General features: G+C 38.0%; 1 protein-coding gene across 7 annotated transcripts in view; it reads right to left on the bottom strand.

Moving 5' to 3' along the window:
- Positions 1 to 21077, bottom strand: part of ablim3 (actin binding LIM protein family, member 3) — a 73394-nt gene extending 52317 nt beyond the window's left edge. For 4 of the 7 annotated variants that reach the window (XR_007924910.1, XR_007924911.1, XR_007924912.1 and 1 more), the window contains exons 1-2: positions 20507 to 21077; positions 7550 to 7687 (exon numbers count right to left, since the gene is read on the bottom strand). Coding sequence is in view for 1 of the 7 variants with exons in the window: in XM_051860564.1 (XP_051716524.1) it covers positions 7550 to 7687; positions 20507 to 20519 (151 nt within the window). In the remaining 6 variants the exon portion in view is untranslated. The remainder of the gene's footprint in view (positions 1 to 7549; positions 7688 to 20506) is intronic. The other 3 variants (XR_007924909.1, XR_007924913.1, XR_007924914.1) reach the window with 1 other exon arrangement.
- Between the last annotated feature and the right edge of the window lie 3246 nt (positions 21078 to 24323).

Below are 24323 nucleotides of genomic sequence, written 5' to 3'. Positions count from 1 at the left end.
GAAGTTTGGGGCAGATCTGACATTGTATACCCGAGTTACAACTTCTTGTTTCTTGGCGAAACATCAAACTTTGTCAGGCTACCACGGACATGCCCTTCAGCAAAAACTCTAGATCTTCGCAATTTAATGTCGCAAAGGCCTTAAGATTAGACTGATCAAATATGATGTTGATCTGATTAAAGCTCTAGGAGGAGTTCGTTAAAGTACAGTGTGTGGAAATGGCAAAATCTGCACAAATTCTGCAAAGAAAGTGCAAAATATCTCACTTCGTGTTGGGTTTTCAGATTTTGCACCCTGGGACTTTTTTGTAGGTATTAGGCTGTTACTTGTGTTTACCGAATTTCAAACTTGTCCGTGAAATGTAGCACAAAGGGCGCTTGATTGAAATTTTGTAGGTGGCGCTGTCAAGGCAATAAATCAGGCATAAATTTTCACCACTTCTAACGAGTGTGCAAAGTTTCATGAGTTTTCAGGGATGTTTAGGCCCTCAAAAATGCGATTCATTTCGGAGTAGAAGAAGAATTGACAGAGCAATTACAATAGAGTCCTCACACACCATCAGTGCTCGGGCCCTAAAAATTGGGCATTTCAGATAGAATTTCTCCCTCTTGGAATTCTAGGTCCTACTTTGCCAATCTGAGATAATGTGCACAGGTGCCTCAGAACAATGCCCTTATCACACATAAGAGCAAGAGAGAGAAAAGGTAGCTCAAGTGGAACTGTAACTTAAAGGGGTAGTTCACCCAAAACTGAAATGTCTGCCATCATTTTATGTATTTTGAAGAATGAGACATTTCTTACAATCTCTTCTTTTATGTTCCACAGAAGACAGAAAGTCAAACAGGTTTGGAACGACATGAGGGTGAATAAATAACAGAACATCATTTTTGGATGAACTATCCCTTTAAGTCTGACAGTTTATGGATGGTGCTCATACCTGTGAGTCAGCCACTACAGAGGCTCAAGTGTAGGTGAGCTGATCTGGATATTTGTTGCTCTTTCACATTTCACTCAGACATACTGTCAAGCATTGACCTCAAATAACCCACATTTCTAGTTAAAAAGTAGCAGATTTGCTTAAAGAGAGACCAGACAATTTGATCATATGCTTGTGGTTCTGAGAGAAGATAAATATATTCTCTCCTAAAGTACTTATTGTTGCGTTCATCATGCTGCCTTCTCAATAAATTAGTCATTTTAAAAGGATTTAAATAGCAAGTGAGCACTAATTATTCATTTAAATCCATGAGAATAAATTTTTTTTTAAATCCCTTACATTTATTTAAATCCTTTAGTCTACAGCATATATGAAGGTTTATGAATAATAATATAGTAATGCACAACTAATTTTAATGAAGCAAATACATCCCATTTTTTTTAAAAAAAGAGAAATGATACAGTCACAGTTGTCAGAAAACTATCTGACAACTACACCATAATATCTACAGTGACCCGCACAAGTATTTGAACACACATACAGTAAACGATAAGCATATGAATGCCATTGATTCTTTTTGTGAAATTACCTCCTTAAAAAAGTGCACTTGTGCTGCCCTTCTTCATAAATACCACTTTTTCATATTTTGTTCTTTAATGCAATGACATTTAAACTTTTATAAGTGCTGTCCAAATAAATTTTGGGTCCACTGTATGTCTCTATGGTATCAATAGTCGCACAGCTGTGCTCATTATCTGTTTCCACTCGTAGGAGACTCGTAAGAGCCAACTAGGAAGCTAGAAAGGAGTCAGGAGGTCAGAACGACTGAACTGAACTTCCATCCCCCACACAGCGCTGTTCGTCTCCAATCTGCTTTATTTGAATGGGGGAAATAAATGCACAACCAAATAGAGATTTAATGAGTTTTCTGTGCCTGCACATCTAACAAGATGTCCACAATAGCAATGGAGAAACAAACAAAATTTGCTCTTGCATGAATGTGTGTGTGCATGTATATGTGTTTGTGCTTAAAAGGATGTGTGTACACAATGATTATTTTATATTTTATTCAATATTTTATTCACAGTAGAACAAAGATAACATAACAAATGTTTAAACGGAGAAATATTTTTCGTTTAATGATGCACCAAATGTTCTCTATAGGTGAAAGATCTGGACTGCAGGCAGGCCAATTCAGCACCCCGACTCTTCTTCGACGAAGCCATACTGTTGTAATAGCTGCAGTATGTGGTTTTGCATTGTCCTGCTGAAATACACAAGGCCTTCCCTGAAAGACGTCATCTGGAGGGGAGGATATGTTGCTCTAAAACTTTCAGCATTCATAGTGCCTTCCAAAACATACAAGCTGCCCATACTGTATGCACTTATTCACCCCCATACTATCAGAGATGCTGGCTTTTGAACTGAACGCTGATAAGGTCTCCCTCCTCTTTAGCCCGGAGGACACGTCATCCGTGATTTCCAACAAGAATGTCAAATTTGGACTCGTCTGACCATAGAACACTTTTCCACTTTGAAACAGTCCATTTTAAATGAGCCTTGGCCCACAGGACACGACGGCACTTCTGGACCATGTTCACATATGGCTTCCTTTTTGCATGATAGAGCTTTAATTGGCATCTGCAGATGGCACGGCGGATTGTGTTTACCGACAGTGGTTTCTGGAAGTATTCCTGGGCCCATTTAGTAATGTCATTGACACAATCATGCCGATGAGTGATGCAGTGTCGTCTGAGGGCCCGAAGACCACGGGCATCCAATAAAGGTCTTCGGCCTTGTCCGTTATGCACAGAGCTTTCTCCAGTTTCTCTGAATATTTTGATGATTTTATGCACTGTAGATGATGAGATTTGCAAAGTCTTTGAAATTTGACGTTGATGAACATTGTTTTTAAAGTATTCCACAATCTTTTTATGCACTCTTTCAAAGCTCTGCACATCTTTACTTCTGAGCTTTACTTCTGAGAGACTCTGCCTCTCTTAGACATCCCTTTTATAGCTAATCATGTTACAGACCTGATTTAATTAACTTTCAATTAACGTAATTAGTTGCTAGATGTTCTCCCAGCTGAATCTTTTCAAAATTTCTTGCTTTTTCAGCCATTTGTTGCCCCCGTGCCAACTTTTTTGAGACCTGTAGCAGACATTAAATTTGAAATGAGCTCATTTAGTGGATAAAAGTGTAAAATTTCTCCATTTAAACATTTGCTATGTTATCCATGTTCTATTGTGAATAAAATAATGGCTCATGTGATTTGAAAGTCTTTTAGTTTTTATTTTATTCAAATTTAAAAAACGTCCCAACTAGGGTTGTAAATAAAAGAGCCAATTGCTGATTTGTAAAGTCATTGTGTCACTGCAGCTGCCGTTAGAAGCTCTGGTTCCCACAGAAACCTGAGACTCGAAATTACAGGATTCCCCCATTCAAATAGATAGGACTTGGTCTTGGATGCCCGAAATAGCTGCCCGGTATGACTGCTGAGTGAAGAGACTTTCATTAAAAGGGACTTTGCTCACTGTCTACTGTCTACAAAGGCAGACACCTTTTAAAGTCGTCATGAAACAGAAGTTGTGATAGTGTTTTCTTCCCTATTGTGACATATCTGAGTGAAACGGCTTCTCGAACAAGAAAAAAAACTGTAGGGCGGGAATGATTTTGTCCATTGGGAATTAAGTAGATTGTTGGATTATTGTCATTTGCTATTGCTGTGATCTCGTGTGAGTGATAGGTTGTCCCGCCCTCACGGCAGTAAACGTCATCAGAGAAGAGATGTCGTTGCAGGAGGGAGGGGAAGTTTTTTTGATTAAAGATTATAAAGGCACATGAATTTAAAAAACAATGATAAGCACAAGCATGGATAAATCATGTATAATTAGTACTGCAATATTCCACACAGAATTATTAATCAATTATACACTTTGCGCGTTTGATACATTCCCGTCCGAATTGAACAAACCAATTTTCTGCGCGATACGACTGAAGCCGGGCTTATTTACATGAGTGGTGCACGGATCACCGTATATTGTGCGCATTCACCAGCCGGCTCTAAAAGTGTGATAAGATTTGTGAGCCACTCTAATCGTGACGTCGATGATAAAATGTGTGATTCATTTGGATTTTATTGAGAATTTACTACTTTAAAAACATTATGGAGAAAGTCAAACATGATCTAAAACCGCAACATAAACTAAAAAGACTGATGAAAACATCATTTTTCACCAACATAAATTCGAAAGCTTTTTAAACTAATCATGATCCCCCTTACTAGAACTCATCACGTTTTATTGTAGCTATTTATTGTGGTAAATTTTGACTAAGTTGTTGTAGATAGATTTTTCACTATAGACTTATATTACAACTGTGGCATGTTGTAGCTATAGTTTCTAAATGTGTAGGCATAACAAATGGTATAGATTAAAAAAAGAAAAGAAAAAAAATTCTACATTGGTTATAAGCATGGTAATTAGGTCTTACCTGTAATTATAGCCTTACTGAAACAAATGCTACAGTTAAAAATTAATTACAAGAACTGTTACTTTTTCATAAGGGCAAGTACAACAAATCAAGAGCTTTAAAGTCTGGACTTCTTGAATTATTGACTAAACAATCAGTTTTCCTCATGTGTGAAATGTGTTTTGTTCTAATGATAACTGACAGGAAAAAACTGACCTTTAGAGCCTAATGAACTTTTAAGGAGTAGGAAATAAACAATTTCAATATAAGAAACTAAAATTAGTTTGACTTCCCATGGCAGTTTGAAGTAGAAAATGTAAACAAATCATTGTTAACTAGCCCCTCCCCAAGATAATGGTCCAATACTCTAATAAGTATCCAGAATACACATAGATATTGGGTAAAAATAGCCATTTAATTACACTACCATATGAATACTTTTTTTTGCATTAAATGTTTTTTTTAAAATCTATACATTTCTCCAACTTTGTCCACCATATTGGATTTTTTTTTTTTCACAGATTACTTTCTCTACATGCGATTCTGATTAAATATTAGGTCAAAATGAGCAAATTACCTATGCAGGCAGCTCACTAGGTTTTGGAACAGAGCCTATCACTATTTATGTTTGACTGTGGACATGTGCATGCATACACAGGAAGCAAGTACCGGTAATATGCCTGGCTGCCTCCCCTTTACACAAACTATTCATTGGTGTGTCCTTGAAAACAGCTGGTTGTGTTATACCTGTGTGCACAGCATCCATCTCTTCTCATGGCAAAAGCCTGTGTAAACTCCCACTGAAAATGTCTCCACCGCCTCAGCTTCAGCTGTATCCACATGACCTTGGCCCACATGTTTCTTCCTGTGTGCTTGAGTGCTTGCTGTTTCAATTAACTAGACTGTAATTCCAAAGGTATCTCCTTTTCTTAATCTCCTCCTGTGTGCAAAAGCATGTCGTCAAGTAAAGCCAACCAATGTAATCTACTAGATTGTAGCCCAAACCAAATAATTCCATTAAAAACTATTGATTTTAGGCCGGTTACGAAGTCAGTCATGGATTCCAACAGCCAAAGCATACATGCCTTTTGAAATTAAACTGCAACTCCAATCGATAAAACCAACATAGGCGCATTGTAAAAAACGTGCCTCTAACTACATTTTTTAGGATTTCGCATTGCAAAACTTACCTGTATACAATACACTGCAGTTTCCAATTGATTAAAGTGACAGTAAAACACCAAAAACTTTATTTCCTTTTATGATTACAGGCAGGGTGTGAGTTACACCCTGGGGGGAGGTAGGGGTGGTCAAAGAAAGTAGTCTACCCGTAATATGAAGCGTTACCTATAAATATGAAGATACATTTCTAGCTCTGACTGATTTTCAATGGTAATTTTACCTACCCCTAAAATGGGTCATACCATTAACATTACCTGAGCAGTTCAAATAAATGCACTATAAAACCACGCTCATTCAGGGACGTGCTTTTTTTGCATGGACAAAGTATATATACTGTGTAATTCGCACCCTTATTAAAATTAATAAAGACTTATTTTTGGGTGGCTCCTTGCACAATAGAATGTTATGATCTCAAACACTTACCATTTTAAAACAATTTTACCACATAGGCCTATTCAATGCATTTAGCCTAGATGGTACAGTACTTTCAAATGCAGTAGAGCATTAACCTTTTAGTGCAACTCACCGGAGATTTCACTTCAGAACTGCAGCAATACGTACAAACATGCTTTTAGCACCACTTACTGTACATTTCACATATCAAAAAACATTATGGACATACAAATTATCCATGTTTGGTTTTAGGCCTTAACAGAAGGGCTGAAAGCGGATTGTCACGTGTTTACGAACACCGGCAAATGCGACTCTAATGTGGCCCCGCTGACCTGTGACAATACATGCTGAGGGACCTGGGATTCCTGTGAAACACCCCACAAATGTTGCCCCTTTATCCAATTAACTGGGCCTCAAAGCCCCCCGGCTCATCATCAGCACACTCTGCTCCCCCAATCAAAACACAGCATGCACGGAAGCCGAGCCATCAGTCACTGGACTGTAAACAATCCACCATGCAACAATGAAACGCCATTGTTCCACGCTGGTGATATGAGCTGTTGAAACAGCAGCTGGACTTCCTACACACATAGCTAGCACACACACACACACACCACACACACAATAATATATAGCACAAATCATGAGATAAGGGGTGGTGTTGAGTTAGAGGTGAAATACATTATTGCTCAAGGCAATTTTCATGGAAGATAAGCAGCCCTCGGAAAGCGGTGAAATTAAGGGAGAAAGCAAATAGGAAAAGGACTGTTATTGTTGAGTAACTTCATGTGCTCCAAGGCAACTTGTGATGTCATAATGGAGAGAGGGAAGGTGGCTGCCATTCTCTTTCAATCGTTCCCACCCCATCTCTCCGTATATGAGCCCCCCTCTTCCCCCCAACTATGCCCAAGGGTTTGCTATGGGAGGCTGCTATTGGTTTGATAGTGTAGCTGAGAATAACCACCAACCAGGGGCAGGGTGCCCCTCCACACGGTTACCACAGCAACTCCATAAATGCAACGCAGGGACCATGTGGCAACACCAGTTTGAGCGTAAGCAAGGAAAAGTAGCACAAATACAATCTTATAAAAGCTCATTAAACCACAAATGAGTCCATCTCTCAAGGGTCCTCCTTCCATATTTTTAATCTAACATAATCTAAAGGTGAGGGTTCCTGGTCACATCATTCACATTTGTTTTACATTTTAATTTCTTGACATCACTAATGTCACTGATAATTGAGGGCAATGCCATGGGGCATAACTGAGCAAACATCTTGACGATGTGAGGCCAGAGGATCTCATTATGCAACAGGTCCCTACTTCAGACAGCCCCAGGAGCACAGCCAGCATCATTAAAGCAGAAATCCACTGCTTCTAACCAATGATGCCAAACTGCTATTAGGTCAGAAGCAGAGAGCTTAGTTCTTAATAGTTCTTATCGAATAGAATCTATCGGAAATTGTATATCTGAAACAAATCCAAGCTTTTCCTATAATTAAAAGATGGCTCTGAGAGGTCATCAGCATTTCCAATGCATCACATATTGGCAAAAGACTCTTACCTTGGCAGGTGAAGCATTTGATGTGGAAGTGGACATGTTGCACTCGTACCACCTCTCCTTTGCACACCTCCCGGCAGCGAAAGCAGTGGATTGGTCCGGAGCTCCGTTCACTGTTGCACGAGCTTTGCTGATAGGGTACTAGTGGGGAAAAGACAAAAAGACTAAGTAACGAACATCAGAATGACCTTATTGTTATTAGGTGATAATAGACTTTCAGTGTCAGTAATCAGTATCAGCTGACACTGAATCAATGTTGTTACTAAATGTTGTACTAAAATTACTAAAACTAAATCTGAAATAAAAAATAAAGCTAAATAGCTAAAAAGAAAAGGCTAAATGACTAATACAAATGATAAAAGCACAAAACAAAATTACAAAAAAACTAAAATTAAAAACTGAAAATATAAAAATAAAAGCTAATTCAATATTTACTATAAAAGTAGGCTTATATAATTAATACTAAAATAACACTGCACTGAATATTTACTGGATCTGCAGATATTAGGTATTTAACTGTGCATGCTTTCCATTTTTGAAGGGTTAGTTCACTCAAAAATGAAATTTCTGTCATTAAGTACTCATATGCAGTTGACGTAGTGAACGGAGTCCAGGCTAGGGCTGCGCGATTTATTGCACAATACGAAAAATAACATTGAACTTAAACGCGATTCTTAGTGCGATTATGAAATCGCAAAGGCTGTGATTATTTTTTTTATGTGCAGCTTGTCAATGAAGTATGGCTCCAAATGCTAATCCATCTGAAAGCACTGTGAGTTTGAATCGCTTATAATGTACATTTGAAAAAGCAACACTTGTCAAACATCTTTCCAGACATGAGAAGCATTTATTAACATCTTGTCCAACAAAAGAACATTTAATAACATGGTTTTACTCCAAACTCACTTCATAACGACAGTTGAGCATCCTTCTGTGAGATGATGTGGCTTCTTACGCAGAATAAGGCAGTCGTGTGTTTATTACTCATGTTTAATCAAAGCGTTTAAATCTTCTGTTTATTCAGATACAGTGATAAGATGCGTGTTATCTACTTCTGCAGCAGGGCAAATTTTGAGTTTCTGTGCATGAGCGCCCTCTGGCTTTCAGATGGAGAAGCATTTACTGTTGATCACAGAGCCATACAGCTCTGACAAGCTGCGCATTAAATAATCGCAGCCTTTGCCAATCGGGATAAATCGTGCAGCCCTAGTCCAGGCTTCTGCGTTTACATCCAAACACCGGCTCAGTATTGGCCGACGCTGTACATGTGAGCAGCGCGACGCATGATGCTGACGCAGGAGCTGGCCAACAATAAATCGGTGTTCAGACGTAAACACGGAAGCCTGGACTGCGTTCACTACGTCAACTGCGTATGACAAAAGTTCAAATTGTTAAATAATGTTGTTATTAGGACCCGAGCACTGGTGGTGTGAGGATCCTATTGTAATTGCTCAGTCCATTATTCTTCTTCTCCGAAATGAATCGCATTTTTGAAGGCTTAAACGTGCTCGAAAACTCATGAAACTTTGCACACACATCAGAAGTGGTGAAAATTTACATCTGATATGGGTTTCAGAATTAGGTGTGGCAAAATGGCTCGATAGCGCCACCTATAAAATTTCAATTAAGCGCCCTTCGCTCTACGTTTCACGTACAGGTATGAAATTTAGTAGACACGTGTAACAGCCCAATACCTACAAACAAGTCCCTGGGTGCAAAATCTGAAAACCCAACAGGAAGTGAGATATTTTGAATTTTCTCAGTTTTTGCCATTTCCACACATTGTACTTTAACGAACTACTCCTAGAGATTTTATCAGATAAACATAATTTTTGGTCAGTCTAATCAAAAGGCCTTTGCGATGTTAAATTGCGAAGATCTTGAGTTTTCGCTGAAGGGCGTGTCCGTGGCGGCCTGACAAAATTCGATCTTTAGTCATACAACTCAGGCATACAATGTCCGATCTGCCCCAAACTTCACATATTTTATTAAAGTCCTGACCTGAAGACATCTACATGGCAATATTCAGTTACACTCATAGCGCCACCTGTGGGCAACAGGAAATAACATGTTTTACACTGTGATTAACTCCTCCTAGAGATTTAACAAGATAAACACCATATAATGTCAGTCTAATCTTAAGGCCTTAGCGATGTTAAATTGCAAAGATCTTGAGTTTTCACTGAAGGGCGTGTCCGTGGCGGCCTGACAAAGTCTGATGTTTCGCCATGAAAGAGGAAGCTGTTGTAACTCAGGCATACAGTGTCCGATCTGCCCCAAACTTCACATGTGTGATAAGAGTCCTGGCCTAAAGACATCTATATGCCAATATTCAGTTAGTCATAGCGCCACCTGCTGGCAACAGGAAATGGCATGCTTTGCACTGTAATTCACTCCCAGAAACACATTTAAATATGCCATGAAGTACCAAACATGTTAGAAACACGTGCAACATGCAACACTTGGCTAAGTGCTAATGTATGCTATTAACGCCACGAAACAGGAAGTTGTTGTAACTCAGGCATATAATGTCCAATCTGCTCCAAACTTCACATGTATGATAATAGTCCTGACCTGAAGACATCTACATGGAAATATTAAGTCACAGTCAAAGCGCCACCTGTTGGCAGCAGGAAGTATGGCACGTCGAAATGACTTGCCATAATTCTCTTGTATTTACTTGCTTACATGCATGTCACCCACTGTTCACTATTTTCCTAAGGCCACCGGGTGGCGGTTCATCTCTGCTTGCGCACAAAAAGTATTCTGGTTGCTTCATAACATTGAGGTTGAACCACTGTAGTCACATTGACTATTTTAACAATGACTTTATTACCTTTCTGAATTTCAAAAGGTGCAACGACATTGCTGGGTGGTTCAGAAACCCTCGGATTTCATCAAAAATATCTTCATTTGTGTTCCGAAGATGAATGAAGGACTTACGGGTTTGGGACGACATGAACTTGAGTAATTAATAACAGAAATTTCATTTTTGGGTGAACCAACCCTTTAATTCTTACCTTTACACTTCTTATTTACCACCATCTAATGCTCACTTTTTTGTGCTGATTGCCCTCCTAGATGTATAACAGGCATTCAAACACTCAGCCAGTGAATATATCAATTACTGTGCAATCACTGTAGCAACTGTTGTTCTTACTTTAGTCTAAAAGGATTTAACTGGGGGAAAATGTCAAAAACAGCAAGGGCACATGCACTACCCTGATCTCCATTGTTTCAGCTATAATGCTGGCAGCAGGGCAGAACTGCCAGTTCTGCGATCAGATTCAACAGCACCATGTTCCCACAGCTCTCTGAAAAAGAGAGCCAAGGCGACAGCCAGGAACAAGCATTAAAAAAAAAAAAAAAAAAACTATCTGACCTGGTAAAGCACACTGGAAACTAGGATTTAATGAGGGTTTTATGTGCATGTTGGAAAAGACAAATGTAATCAACCAGCATAATGTGTCAAGTCAGGAAGTGATACTGATCAGATAAACTCGTGCAGGAAATTAGCTCATTTTTCAACAATAAATCGTGGTTATCAACATGCCACCTGAACCTGAATTATTAGGGATGCACCAATAATATACCAATTATGAGCGACACATACAAGGCTAGAAATATTTTTAAGCTATAGCAGATAAACGATAAATTGCCAGTACTGCAATTTGATACCATTTTGTCAAAATATATTAAAAACAAAACATTAAAAGTTTAATTAGGCATTTTAACTACAAATTAGACATTATAGTGAACACGAAAAATGTATTAAATTTGATATCTGCTACATTTAATAGTGTTATTAAATTAAACTAGAAAAATTATTAAATATTATTGAATTATTAAATATTACAGTTTATTGGTAAAATGGTTATTATCTGAGGGCTGAAAACCATATTTTCACTGCAACAAACAGTCTTGTACTAGAAGATATTGAATTTCAATACTATTTTGTCAAAATAAATGAAAACTAAAATCATTTACGATTAGGCATCATGAATAGAATACAAAAAAAAAAAAATTCATTTTGAGATTTACTAAAGATTATATTTAACAATGTTAAAAAAATATTAAATAATATTATAAAAATATAATCCGAATATCTGTCCGATAAGTACATAGCAGACTGATAAACTGGAAGTATCTGAGGGCTGAAAAGAGCATTTTCACTGCAATAAACAATGTATTGTACTAGAAGATCACTTCACATATTTTTATTCTATTGGAATAGAGAGTTTCATTGACTTTTCTTCATCCGCAGCTGAAGAACAATGATCCATTAATGCTGTTATGCCTCCTCCAGTGGCTCAATCTCACACTGATAATATTGTAAGCACTTATTCCTTTGGCAGAGCAACACACTGCCTGGCCAACTTCCAGAGCTGTTTTCTGAATTCTGTGTGTGGCCATCAGCTCTTCGAGACGCTCTGAGCCCACAGTCTTTTGTCAGTGTAGAGTGCAGTATAGTCGTGATGCTGTTAAAAGCAGATAACAGCCACACAAGAGGAAATACGAGATGTTTTGCAATATCACAAAACCAGAAGCATTTATGGTAATGTGTGAGAGCTATTTTCCCCAAAGCTTTGCTTTTCTTTTCACCGCAAAGACTGTGAGCTCCCCATAAGCTTTCACATACAATAACACTCAGATAAACAGAGGTGACAGCTTAAAAGAGAATAAACTACGTGCCGTTAAAAGACAATATGTCTTTCAGGCATCATTCATCTGTCCATTTTGGGTGTCGCTGTGCTGGAAGCCCACTTGCAAGAGGGGCCTCTGGGTGGGTGTAAACAGGCTGTGTAATCCCTGCGATACCACATGCACTGAGATCAGGGAAGGACATGCACAAAGGATTAAAGTTTTTAATGGCTCCTACATTAGATACCTTTCATTCATGCTTTAGTAAAAAGTATTACTATAATGGAGGCTAAAATCTAGATTCAAATTAATTCAAGTTTTAAGAAGGAAACTTTCTATTATTGATACAGACTTGACAGTCTTCACAGCTCAAATAAAAACAACAAGATCCCCAAACCCCAAAATAGGTCACTCTGAATTTTCATACATTTTCAATGATTTAAACATATGTTGCCACAAACTCTTTTCGGTTTGCACAAAAAACCTCAGTTATTCTCTCTTGAGAAAAAGAAAGAAAGAAAACGCTGAATGTACAAAAAGGTAGATTCAAAGAAGCCTAGTTCCTCGGAGAAACTTCAGAGCACTAATGTTGAGCAATATATAGCAAAGGGCCGGTAACATCCGGCCCAAGGTGTAAGGTGATAACCACAGGACCTAAGGGGCCACTGCTATTTCTGCCCTCAGCGGAGGAGCCTCCTGCGGATTATAGTCACATAGGATTGTGGGAGAGTGGAGGTGACAAGGCTGCTCTCAATTCCTCCATAGCCGGGCAGAAGTGAGGTGTAAACAAGACCTTGTGGCAAGACAGTCCACTTATCCTTCACAGTAATGAACACTGGGTGAAGACCTTCAAATCCAGTTCTAGAATTAATGGCTAAGTAACTCTCCCATTTACTTGCGACAAGAATTATACTGACCAGTGCTAAATGTGTTTTTGGTGGTTGTTAACAGCATAGTTTACTTAAAATAACAAATGTATAAACGTACAACAATTAATATATGCATTCAGCATATCTAATGCAATATAGAATCTGATATTTTTAGCATTTACTGTAATACATTTGGCTGGAAAATATATAATATATATATTATATTTATATATACACACACTACCAGTCAAAAGTTTGGAAACATTACTATTTTTAATGTTTTTGAACGATGTCTCTTATGTTCATTAAGGCTGCATTTATTTCATAATAAATACAGAAAAAACAATAATATTATGAAACATTATTACAATTTAAAATTATGTTTTTCTATTTTAATATACTTTAAAATATAATTTATTTCTGTGATGCAAAGCTGAATTTTCAGCATCATTACTCCAGTCTTCAGTGTCACATGATCCTTCAGAAATCATTCTAATATGCTGATTTGATACTCAGTTATTATCAATGTTGGAAACAGTTGTGTTGCTTAATATTTTTTTGGAACCTGTGATACTTTTTTCAGGATTCATTGATGAATAAAAGGTTAAAAAGAACAGCATTTATTCAAAATATAAATCTTTTCTAACAATATAAATCTTTACTATCACTTTTTATCAATTTAACACATCCATGCTGAATAAAAGTATTAATTTCTTTCAAAAAAAGGAAAGAAAAAAAATTACTGACCCCAAACTTTTGAACGGTAGTGTATATTGTTACAAAAGATTTCTATTTTAAATAAATGCTGATATTTTTAACTTTTTATTCATCAAAGAATCCTGAAAAAGCATCACAGTTTATAAAATAATATTAAGCAGCACAACTGTTTCCAACATTGATAATAAATCAGCATATTACAATGATTTCTGAAGGATCATGTGACACTGAAGACTGGAGTAATGATGCTGACAATTCAGCTTTGCATCACAGAAATAAATTATATTTTAAAGTATATTAAAATAGAAAACCATCATTTTAAATTGAAATAATATTTCACAATATTATTGTTTTTTCTGTATTTATTATGAAATAAATGCAGCCTTAATGAACAAAAGAGACATCGTTCAAAAACATTAAAAATAGTAATGTTTCCAAACTTTTGACTGGTAGTGTATAATATATATTTGTATAATATAGGCATTGGTAATTTCTTTTTTATAGGTTTAAAAAGGTTTATAATCTTTCCATATATCCCCTGGAACCTGCTTAAGAAAAGTGTGTTGGAAATCTCTGATTTTTTGGAACATTTACAAAATGATGATGTACTAAAAATGGAAAAGTTTTTTTCTTTGTGCTTTTCGTGTACAGACGACAATGTTGTCAAAAACTGCTGTATATGCTGCATAAAGAAACACTACGCGCCTATAGACTGAACATGTAATACGCCTGCACATGATGTCAGCATTTTTAGCATTTTTGTAGTTTACACAGAGACGATAACGCTATCGTATTCAAAAACTTGCACTTTGAAACCCGTTTTCAAAAGTTTGTGTTTTGAGGCCCCCAAAATGTAAATGCACGGCCAAAATGCATAAAACGTCTTAGAGAATTCTTAGAGAATTCAAAAACCTGTTTGCAGTACGGTAGTAGACGTGGGCCTCTGGAGAACCTGACTAAATTTGATATATGACAACTGTTACATTCAAGCCAACACTGCTGTAGCGACAGGAGCTGAACTAACCCTGTCAGAAAAATGATCACTCAAACCAGCCAAACACAAGGTCAGACAGAATGAGGTCTGAGGGCCTCAAGGACTAGCTCCGGCCTTCGATCTGCTCTTGGGGTTACTAATGATTTGGATTTCAACTAAGTTTAGAGAAATGTATTGGGTCAGGGTCACTGGATGAACATCCCTAGTGTCGCTGTATGAGTTATCTACCTTCATGACTTCTACAGGAGATGATTCCTTGGATTCTTTAATGGAGAGCAGCGCCTTTAGGAAGCTAGATTGTAAACATTTACTTTTATAATAACTCATTAAGTTTAGACAGAGGACAATGTACAGGAAACCAAATATTCTGGGTTATAAGTTTGGCCCACTAACAGAGCTTGCCAAAATCACTCTGATAGGAAACTGGAGACTGTAGAGAAGATAAATAACACAGAGGAGCACAAAATCTACCCAGGAAAATTCTATCCGTAGTGGTTTAGAAATTAAAAACGATGAGTAATGATGAAGAGGTTGTGCCAAAGCAATTATTAAAACTATTTCTATGTATGCAAATATCTGTTTGTCAAAGCCAAGTGTCTAATTAAGTAGCAGTTTCTTTTACACTGTTATAATAGCCACAATCCAATTAGCACATCCAGACACTACAAGTACTACACTTTCTTTGTAAAAACAATCATAATAATATTTTCTATAGCATGTGCCTTGCAGATGTCGTACTGGATTGATATAGTGAAAAGCCACTCTGTATCTATCTACTGGCTTTCACAGCTACATGGTCCTACAGAAAGAGCTCCATCAAACATATTGCCCTGTATATGTAAGCCAGGGGAAATGCATGGAGAATTAAATCTTTAGAAAGGATCTGTAGGAAATTCAACCCCGACAAGTGTTAGCATCATGGTGTTTCTCTTTTGTTCCCAGTGCTACTAAATCATAACGTTGGGCTACAGGAATGACAAATGGGTGCTGACGCTGGGCCGGACTGCACTCCAGATGGGATGAGAGTGTGTTTACGGTGCCATAGTGGGTCTACGTCTGCTGACACACTAGCTCAGATCAAATCAACTCCCAGGTAGGTCTTATGCATTATGCAGAAAGATGCTACAGAGCAGCATCAAGGCAGATGCATAATATTTTATCAGGTGGCTCCCCATTATAACTGGGCAATTTTTAAGTTCGTAACCTCCACTTTTTGGGATATTATCATTTTATTTTAAGAGTCTCAGCCACCACGTGGAAAAAAACAAACAAACAAAAAAAAAAAAAAAATCAACCAAATGTTAACTGGGCGCTACTCTAATACCAACTTACCTTTACTCTTAAAAATAAAGGTTCCAATTAAAAACCTTTATAGTAAAGAGTGCAATACTGAGGACTACTGAGCGAACTTTAAAGGATCAGTTCACTTTAGAATTAAAATATCCTGATAATTTACTCATCCCCATGTCATCCAAGATGTTTATGTATTTATTTCTTCAGTCAAAAAGAAATTAAGGTTTTTGACGAAAACATTCCAGGATTTTTCTCCATATAGTGGACTTCACTGGGGTACAACGGATTGAAGGTCCAAATTGCAGTTTCAAAGGGCTCTACATGATCCCAGCCGAGGAATAAGGGTCTTATCTAGCAAAACGATGTCATTTTCTAAAAAAAATAAAAATTGATATACTTGGTTTTTAACCACAAATTCTCATCTTGCACTGCTCTGCGATGCGCCACACATTACGTAATCATGTTGGAAAGGTCATGCTTGACGTAGCCGGAAGTATCGCAGTAGGGCGAAAAACTCATTTTCTCCTCCAACTTCAAAATCATCCGACATCGTTGTTTTACCTTTTTTTGTGAAGGCCGTTTGTAGATCGGTACTTTCGCCTATGTCACACATGACCTTTCCAACGTGATTACGTAATGCATGGCACATCGCTGTGCAGTGCAAGATGAGCATTTGTGGTTAAAAAGTATATAAATTTTTATCGTTTTGCTAGAAAAGACCCTTATTCCTCAGCTGGGATCGTGTAGAGCCCTTTGAGGCTGCATTGAAAGTTGGACCTTCAATCCTTTGTACCCCAGTGAAGTCCACAATATGGAGAAAAATCCTGAAATGTTTTCCTCAAAACCTTCAGTTCTTTTCGACTGAAGAAAGAAATACATAAACATCTTGGATGACATGGGAGTAAGTAAATAATCAGGAAATTTGAATTCTGAACTAATCCTTTAAATCACTTAAATGATATTCATGAGACAAACTGAAAGTAATAATGTGCCCTCCCTTCCCACTTTTCAAACCACTTATGCATATAATTTATAAAGCATTTTTGTGATTAATAAAGGGCTTTGTCATAATGACAGTAAATTAATCCAGTGTTTTAATTTATGAGTACATAAAACAAACTTATTCTATATGCTAATATCATGACAGTTAATTAAATTGCTTTTGTTTGTTCCTAATATTGATTCATGCTCATTTTATTATCACAAACCCCATTAATGTCAACAGAAAGAAGTGCATTAATTTTACAGATTGCTGTTAAGGCTAAAAAAGGGTGCTGCGGTTAAAGATTATTGTTGTATGGAAAAATGGTGTTGAATAGGTCTGAACACTGAAGGCGAGCCGGGTTCCACCTCATTGCTCTCCACAGGGCTGGCATGACAGGACAGTGGTGACAGGGGCACTTCTGTAAATGTGTGTGCTAGCGTGTGACTGATGTGAGGGATGCTGAGTCGTGAATGCTGACACAGGAGGAGCAGGGTAGGACGACTTCAGGAACCTTAGGCTAGACTCACAGACTCATTCGTTGGGCGATTGTTACATCACTTAAAGTGGTCGTTGATTATGATTTCACTTTTTTAACTTTAGTTAGAGTGTAATGTTGCTTTTTGAGCATAAACAACATCTGCAAAGTTATGATGCTCAAAGTTCAATGCAAAGGGAGATATTTTCTTTTAAAGAATTCTCTGTTTAAGGACTACAACAAACGGCTTGTAGGTAGTACAATACGCTTCTTCCTGGGTTAGTGACATCACTAACCCTAAAATTTACACAAACATCCAGTTGCATTTTAAAAGTTGAGTCTCTCCATCAGTGTCTGACTCCAGTTTGAACAATTTAAGGCTGAACACAGTTCAATCATCATTTTGGCTACGTGAGATTCTCCAGCTTTGTTGTTGTTGAGCAACAGAAGCGTGAGCTGTTAAAGCTCCGCCCTCTTCTGGAAAGGGGGCTGGGAGCAGCAGCTCATTTGCATTTAAAGGGACACACACAAAAACAGCGTGTTTTTGCTCACACCCAAATAGGGGTAAATCTGACAAGCTATAATAAATGATCTGTGGGGTATTTTGAGCTGAAACTTCACTGACACATTCCAGGTACACCAGAGACTTAATGTTAAGGGCATTATAGGTCCCCTTTAAATAATATTCATTATTTAGAACCCACACTCTCCTTTTCTAATCATTCCTACACCCTAATAAAAATTAAAAAAATCACTATCCATCATTCACTAGAATCTTTAAGGCACAGAAATCTTTGATATTCGCTCTGCTGAAGGCAGGAGAATCAAACAGGAGAACAAAGAGAAAGAAAACAGAAATCACAGGGAATGGGAACAGATTGAGGGAGCATTCCGCTACTCACTTGTCTGTTTGTTCTCTCAGTGGTGCAGAAAATAGAGGGCAGTTGATAATGGCAGTTGACCATAAGAAATGTAGGGAGCAGCAAATGAAGAGAGACCAAGTGACCTCTGTGTAATTGCTCGGCATTTTCCCCGGCTCAAGGCTATCATGCCCAATGTAGTGTTCAACACGCCATTGTGCACGGCTCCATTCAAATGCCATGTGTCTGCAATGAGTGGCTATATCAGGTAAGTTTGAGACTTGATGTCAGTTAAAGGGATAGTTCACCCAAAAATGACAATTCTGTCATCATTTACTCACCCTCAAGTTGTTCCAAACCTGTATACATTTCTTTCTTCTGTTGAACACAAAGGAAGATATTTTGAAGAAAGTTTGTAACTAGGCTGCTTTGGGGCACCATTGACTTCCATAGTAAGAAAATACTATGGAAGTCAATGGTGCCCCAGAACTGTTCAGTTTCCCATATTCTTCAAAATATCTTCCTTTGTGTTCAGCAGACGAAAGAAATGTATGCAGGTTTGGAACAACCTGAGGGCGAGCAAATAATGACAGAATTTTCATTTCTGGGTGAACTATCCCTTTAAGTAATTTGGTAGGGACTTTCTACTGAAAAAAAGAGCATGTCTATTTGCAAAGTAAAAAATGTTTCATTATGTCATGAGCTTTACGTGCATGTTCTGCAAAACACTCCAGGTCTCTTGTGGACCAGGCATGCCTGTTCATTTGTTGGTAGCTCTCCAGCTAGTCCTTTTTTGCCACGAGACATAACCCGGCCACTGCACTTATTCCCTTGCCATCTGTCTGCATCTGAAAACACTCGCTGTCCATACGGTAGCACGCTGGTAGCAGCCCCATCCCCAGCTGACAGGCAAAATGCTTTGAAAGAGTGAATAAGGCGAGCTCGATTGGCTGATGTGACATTGTTTTATCAGAGTGAGCTGGTGCTGTGAGCTGTGTGTCCTGAACTAAGGGGAAAATAGTGGGGGGATTAGTTCAGAGAGTGGGATACGTGGACAAAGCTTGTCCGTCCGCTCATCAGCTGAGAATGCAATTTAACAGCTTGCTGAAAGAATGCAAACCATTTCTAATCACAGAACAGCAAGGCATTTGCCAAGTAGGCACAAACAAACAAAAAAACAGCTCTGTTCTTAAGGTTCTGCTGAACTTTTCCCATAAAAGGATCATTATGAGATGCAGCGGTCATGCCCTTGCAACATCAGCTGACTGAAGCACAAGCCTCAAAGGAGAGGTGGTCACCAACATGATCTTGGCCGCCTCTCTGTCTTTTATTCTCTGTTGGTGTGCATCTTTTCATCCGACAGACATGTAATCAGTAACAATTACATTCTACAGTATGTAATCAGTAATAATGATTTCATTGATACTTTTATGATTGGATGAGAGCTAAATGAATGCAACCAAGCATAACTGACAGGCACCAAATTGGACTCGCTGGTCACCCAAGTATGTCTAAGTTTTTATAACATCCTTTCACTAGACATTTGATCTCCAAATTGGCATATTTTGTCAGGATCATTTTCTACAGCTTTTTCAGTTCAGTTCAGTTCAAAACGGTAAAACATTTTGTTGAAATATCAACTTCTGAACAATTTATTTGATAACCAAAGTCAGTTTTGAAGGAATAACAATCCTATACTCATCAATCCTGAGCACAAGACTCATTTGTAACTCTGAATAATAATAATAATTATTATTATTATTATCATTATTATTGTTGTTATTGCTGTTGTTGATCAAATAGAATTTATAAGAATTATTATTATTATTACTAATAGTCTATTATTATTATTATTATTATTATTAACACTTCTACTACTACTACTGTTATTATTATTATTATTATTATTCAAAATACCTGATTCAGTGAGGATGTCTTTGGGACATGTCAGGAGCAAGAGGTCAAACGCTTGAATAAAACACCGGAATAATACAAACTGCTCTAATTTTACAAGGTCAAGATAAAGTTGATTTATTTTACCTTAAATTTAGATTTATATCTGCTTCGGTTATTTTGCATAAATCTTTGCAATTAGACCAAGGTAACAATGTCTAGAATTTACTCACCACTCGTGCTCATGATGCTGAGACAATAATCCAAGAGTAAATTTTAATTTCCAGGCAGCAGTAGTCGCCTATTGTTCCACCGATAAAATCCAGTTATTGAGCCTCAGCTTGTAGTCGAACCGTTAGAGTGGGATAAAAACTCGAGGAATAATTAATAAAAATGTTATAGCTCCCAATGTGATTCACGGATCACAGGAGGGCAGTGATCAATTGGTTAATAATGGGAACGGTGGGATTAAAGTACTGCACACCGTGAGTGCAGGGCGGACGACCGGCCTCAAATAAAGCGGAATGTTGCCTAGTCACATTCCATGATCTGCTGCCGTTTCTCGAGTATAGCCTGAGATAGTGCTGAGCAGTGTTGCGTACAGTGGACGAGGCGCTGTCACTGTACTCTCGCGCTCGCATCTATGGAAGCGCGCGCCGGGGTGACGTCAGGCAGGGAACTGGCAAGCGAGCGCAGAGCAGCGTGTTTCCTCACACCCTATCTACACTGCACGCGCGCAGATCTGTAAAACAGATTTGTTGATTGTAATGGCAGCTCTTTTTTGTCGCTTGCAGCGGATTTGAGGTGTGAGGTCATGCAGGGGGAAAGTTGAAGTGTAGGGTGGGTTTTCACAGATTACGGCAATTACTGTATATGGATGTATAGCGCCCTCTCACGCAGAGTTAGAAAAAACACAGTGTAAATAGGCTACAGTAGACAAATTGGCTTAATTTAGGAACCTGTCCGCCAACAAAAGCCTCTTACTATGACAATAATTAGCCTATTTGGAGACGAATTATGTTCCAGAGAAAGGTACGCTATAAATGTAGCCACAAATGATAATCAATTTTTAAGTTGTTAAAAGATTAGTTCACTTTCAAATGAAAATTACCCCAAGCTTTACTTACCCTCAAGCCATTCTAGGTGTATATGACTTTCTTTTTTCTGATGAACACAATCAGAGAAATATTAATAAATATCCTGATGCGTCCGAGCTTTATAATGGCAGTTACCAAACGATTATGAGCTGAAGAAAGTGTCTCCATCCACATCCATCCATCATAAACATACTCCACACCAAGGCCGTAACCATGTCTTTAACATTGGGGGGCTACCTTTATATTTATTTATATATATATATATAAAGCATGAAGAAACAGAACACTGAAGGAAATTCTAGGTCTAATTCTAGTTGGGAAATAATACTTTTTTAACTATTTGCAAATAATATTTGGATTCATTTGCATTCAAATATTCACACATGGTAACGTTTGTATGCCTAATATGTCGAAAACGTAAAACACTTCTTGTCTCGTCACACTTAGGAATTACATGAATCACGTAGCCTAAATGCGTATTTTCAATTCAAAACGGCCATATTTGAGAAAAAAGTTGAGTAGTTTGCATCGCTGGATGTTATTGACAGTCTTTTAACATTTCTATCGCAAAACAGCTGACATGTATTAAATGTTGTTTCGCTACCTGACTCTCTGCTTCTGTGAACAGTAAACCTTTGATTTGACTGGACATCTCAATCATTTTGACATTGGCGAGCGCTGTTAGACCACTGAGGTAGACTAGTCGGCAGACTAATAATATGACTTTTAAATCTTTTTGTCATTCTAACAACATAGTGCAGCAGAGCAGTGCAATAATTTCATATATTGATCTAATTATTGGGGGGAATTGTCCCCCTCAGTGTCTATGGTGGTTATGGCCCTGCTCCACACGACTGCGGGGGGTAATAAAGGCCTTCTGAAGCGAAGCCATGCGTTTGTGTAAAAAAAAAAAAAAAAAGAAAAGAAAAAAATCCATATTTAACAAGTTATGAAGTAAAATATCTAGCTTCCGCCAGACCGCCTTCCCTATTCAACTTACGGAAAAGTGTAACTGAAACCAATTTACACTTTCTTCGTAATTTGAATACGGAAGGTGGTCTGGTAGTCTCAGCCTCAAACGTTACGCCCACAGACTGTTGGCTGAACGTCCGATGCATATGGTACACTTAACTGGAAACACTTTAGGATTTTCAAAGTCGTCATCTGGTTGGTTGAATTCTAAATGGATGTCCGGGAGACGTCTTCTTGGGTGGTCGTTAGCCAATGAAAGCTGCGATAGAGTCCAGACCTTCTGCCGTCAGTCTGAAGCTCTGGCTACGCGAGACTAGCGGTCTGGCAGAAGCTAGATATTTTACTTCATAACTTGTTAAATATGGATATTTTTTTACACAAACGCATTGTTTCACTTTATTAACCTGGCCTCGTTAGGCCTTTATTAACCTGGTGGAAATATTTTTGCCTTTGCCTATGTGTTTTTTAGAGCCTGAGGAATATTTGCTGGAGAATTACAAAATGTTTTATAAATAAACAAATAAAATAAAGATGGTATGCTAACTTACAGAGTTTTTCCTCACACTGCCTTATTTGTTATTAGAGTAATTTCAAATCAAGGGCAGTGAAGAAAACCTCTTACTTGGCAATCTGCCATTTATTTTACTCTTTACGTACACTAGTAGTCACTCTTTCATCACTTTATGTCTCAGAGGTTTGTGCTTATTGCACAACCTCACTAATCAACCCAGTTTTCTTTCTTTCTGAAAGAAAAATAATCACTCTGAATACTGAAGCCAACAAAGAGATAAAAAGCAGTATGACTAACTTTACACCAGTGCTATTTAGAAAAGTTATTAATCACATTAACAAGTTCACTGTTTGTTCAGCACAATACAGACTCATAGACCCATAGAACTGCACCTTGGTACATTTATTATTATTATTATTATTATTATTCTGTATACAAAAAAGCCCTGGCTCATGTGGAGGCAGACAGGCATTTGGATCTAACAGGAAGTATTTGCAGATCGCTCTTTTTTGTGTGTCCTAACCTAATGTGTGTTACAAGTATATTACTGACATGTGTATACAAAAACAAGGGCCAAGAGGAAACTGCACAATGGAGGGATGTGACAGGCGCCTCGCACACTCTACATTTCTTCCTCTCTCGGTCTGTCTATCCAACTCCAGTCGCTCTCTCTGCCTCTCTCCCCTCTTTGCCTGACCATGCAGTGCTCTCAGTCTGACAGTCAGATGTTTTGACAGGGCCATAAGGTTAGTGTCTGAGACAGACAGTGTAAGCAGTCAGCATTGTTCTGCCTGTCATAGCATCAGCACTTCTTCACTCCCCTCCCATCTGTATGAAAGGAGTACTTCCTAGATATGTTGTTACACATCACATTTCATTTTTATGCCTATTCTGATCACCTGTTAGAAAGTCTATGTAGGTCAAATCACTATAGACAGATATCAGTTACTTGCATGTGCTGTTTATCTCATGAAATGATTAAATGAGCATAATTAAATGTACTGACTCACCCTACATAATTAGGGATCATTTATGAGGTATATTTCATACACAGATGTTTGTCATAGAATTTTATATCCTGCATATCTTTACTGGAACGTGCACACAATGCAGTCTGTACCAGGAATATGTGAAATCGTGGGCTGTACTGCTAGTCAGGGTACTGGATTTACCATTGTACTGAAATATGACAGAGTCCACAACAACAGGAAGTTGCTCTTCCTTAGGGCACTGGTACAAAGGGGCACCGGAACGCAGTGCCTCCATGAACTGCCCCCACTGTGAGCCGCCTGAGGTATATTTACTAGCCACAGCTTTATTAACCTTTTATTAGTTTTTGCTACACAAAATGCAGTTTGTATGAAGGGTCTTTTCAAGGATTAGCTCCCCAAAAATTCAAGTTGTATCCTTATTTCATTCCAGACCTGTATTACTTTCTTTTACCTGTAAAAACCATTTAATATTCAGAAA

Source organism: Ctenopharyngodon idella, chromosome 14 (assembly GCF_019924925.1).
Source record: "Ctenopharyngodon idella isolate HZGC_01 chromosome 14, HZGC01, whole genome shotgun sequence".
Classification (NCBI taxonomy): Eukaryota; Metazoa; Chordata; class Actinopteri; order Cypriniformes; family Xenocyprididae; genus Ctenopharyngodon; species Ctenopharyngodon idella.
This window is presented reverse-complemented; position numbering and strand designations above follow the sequence as displayed.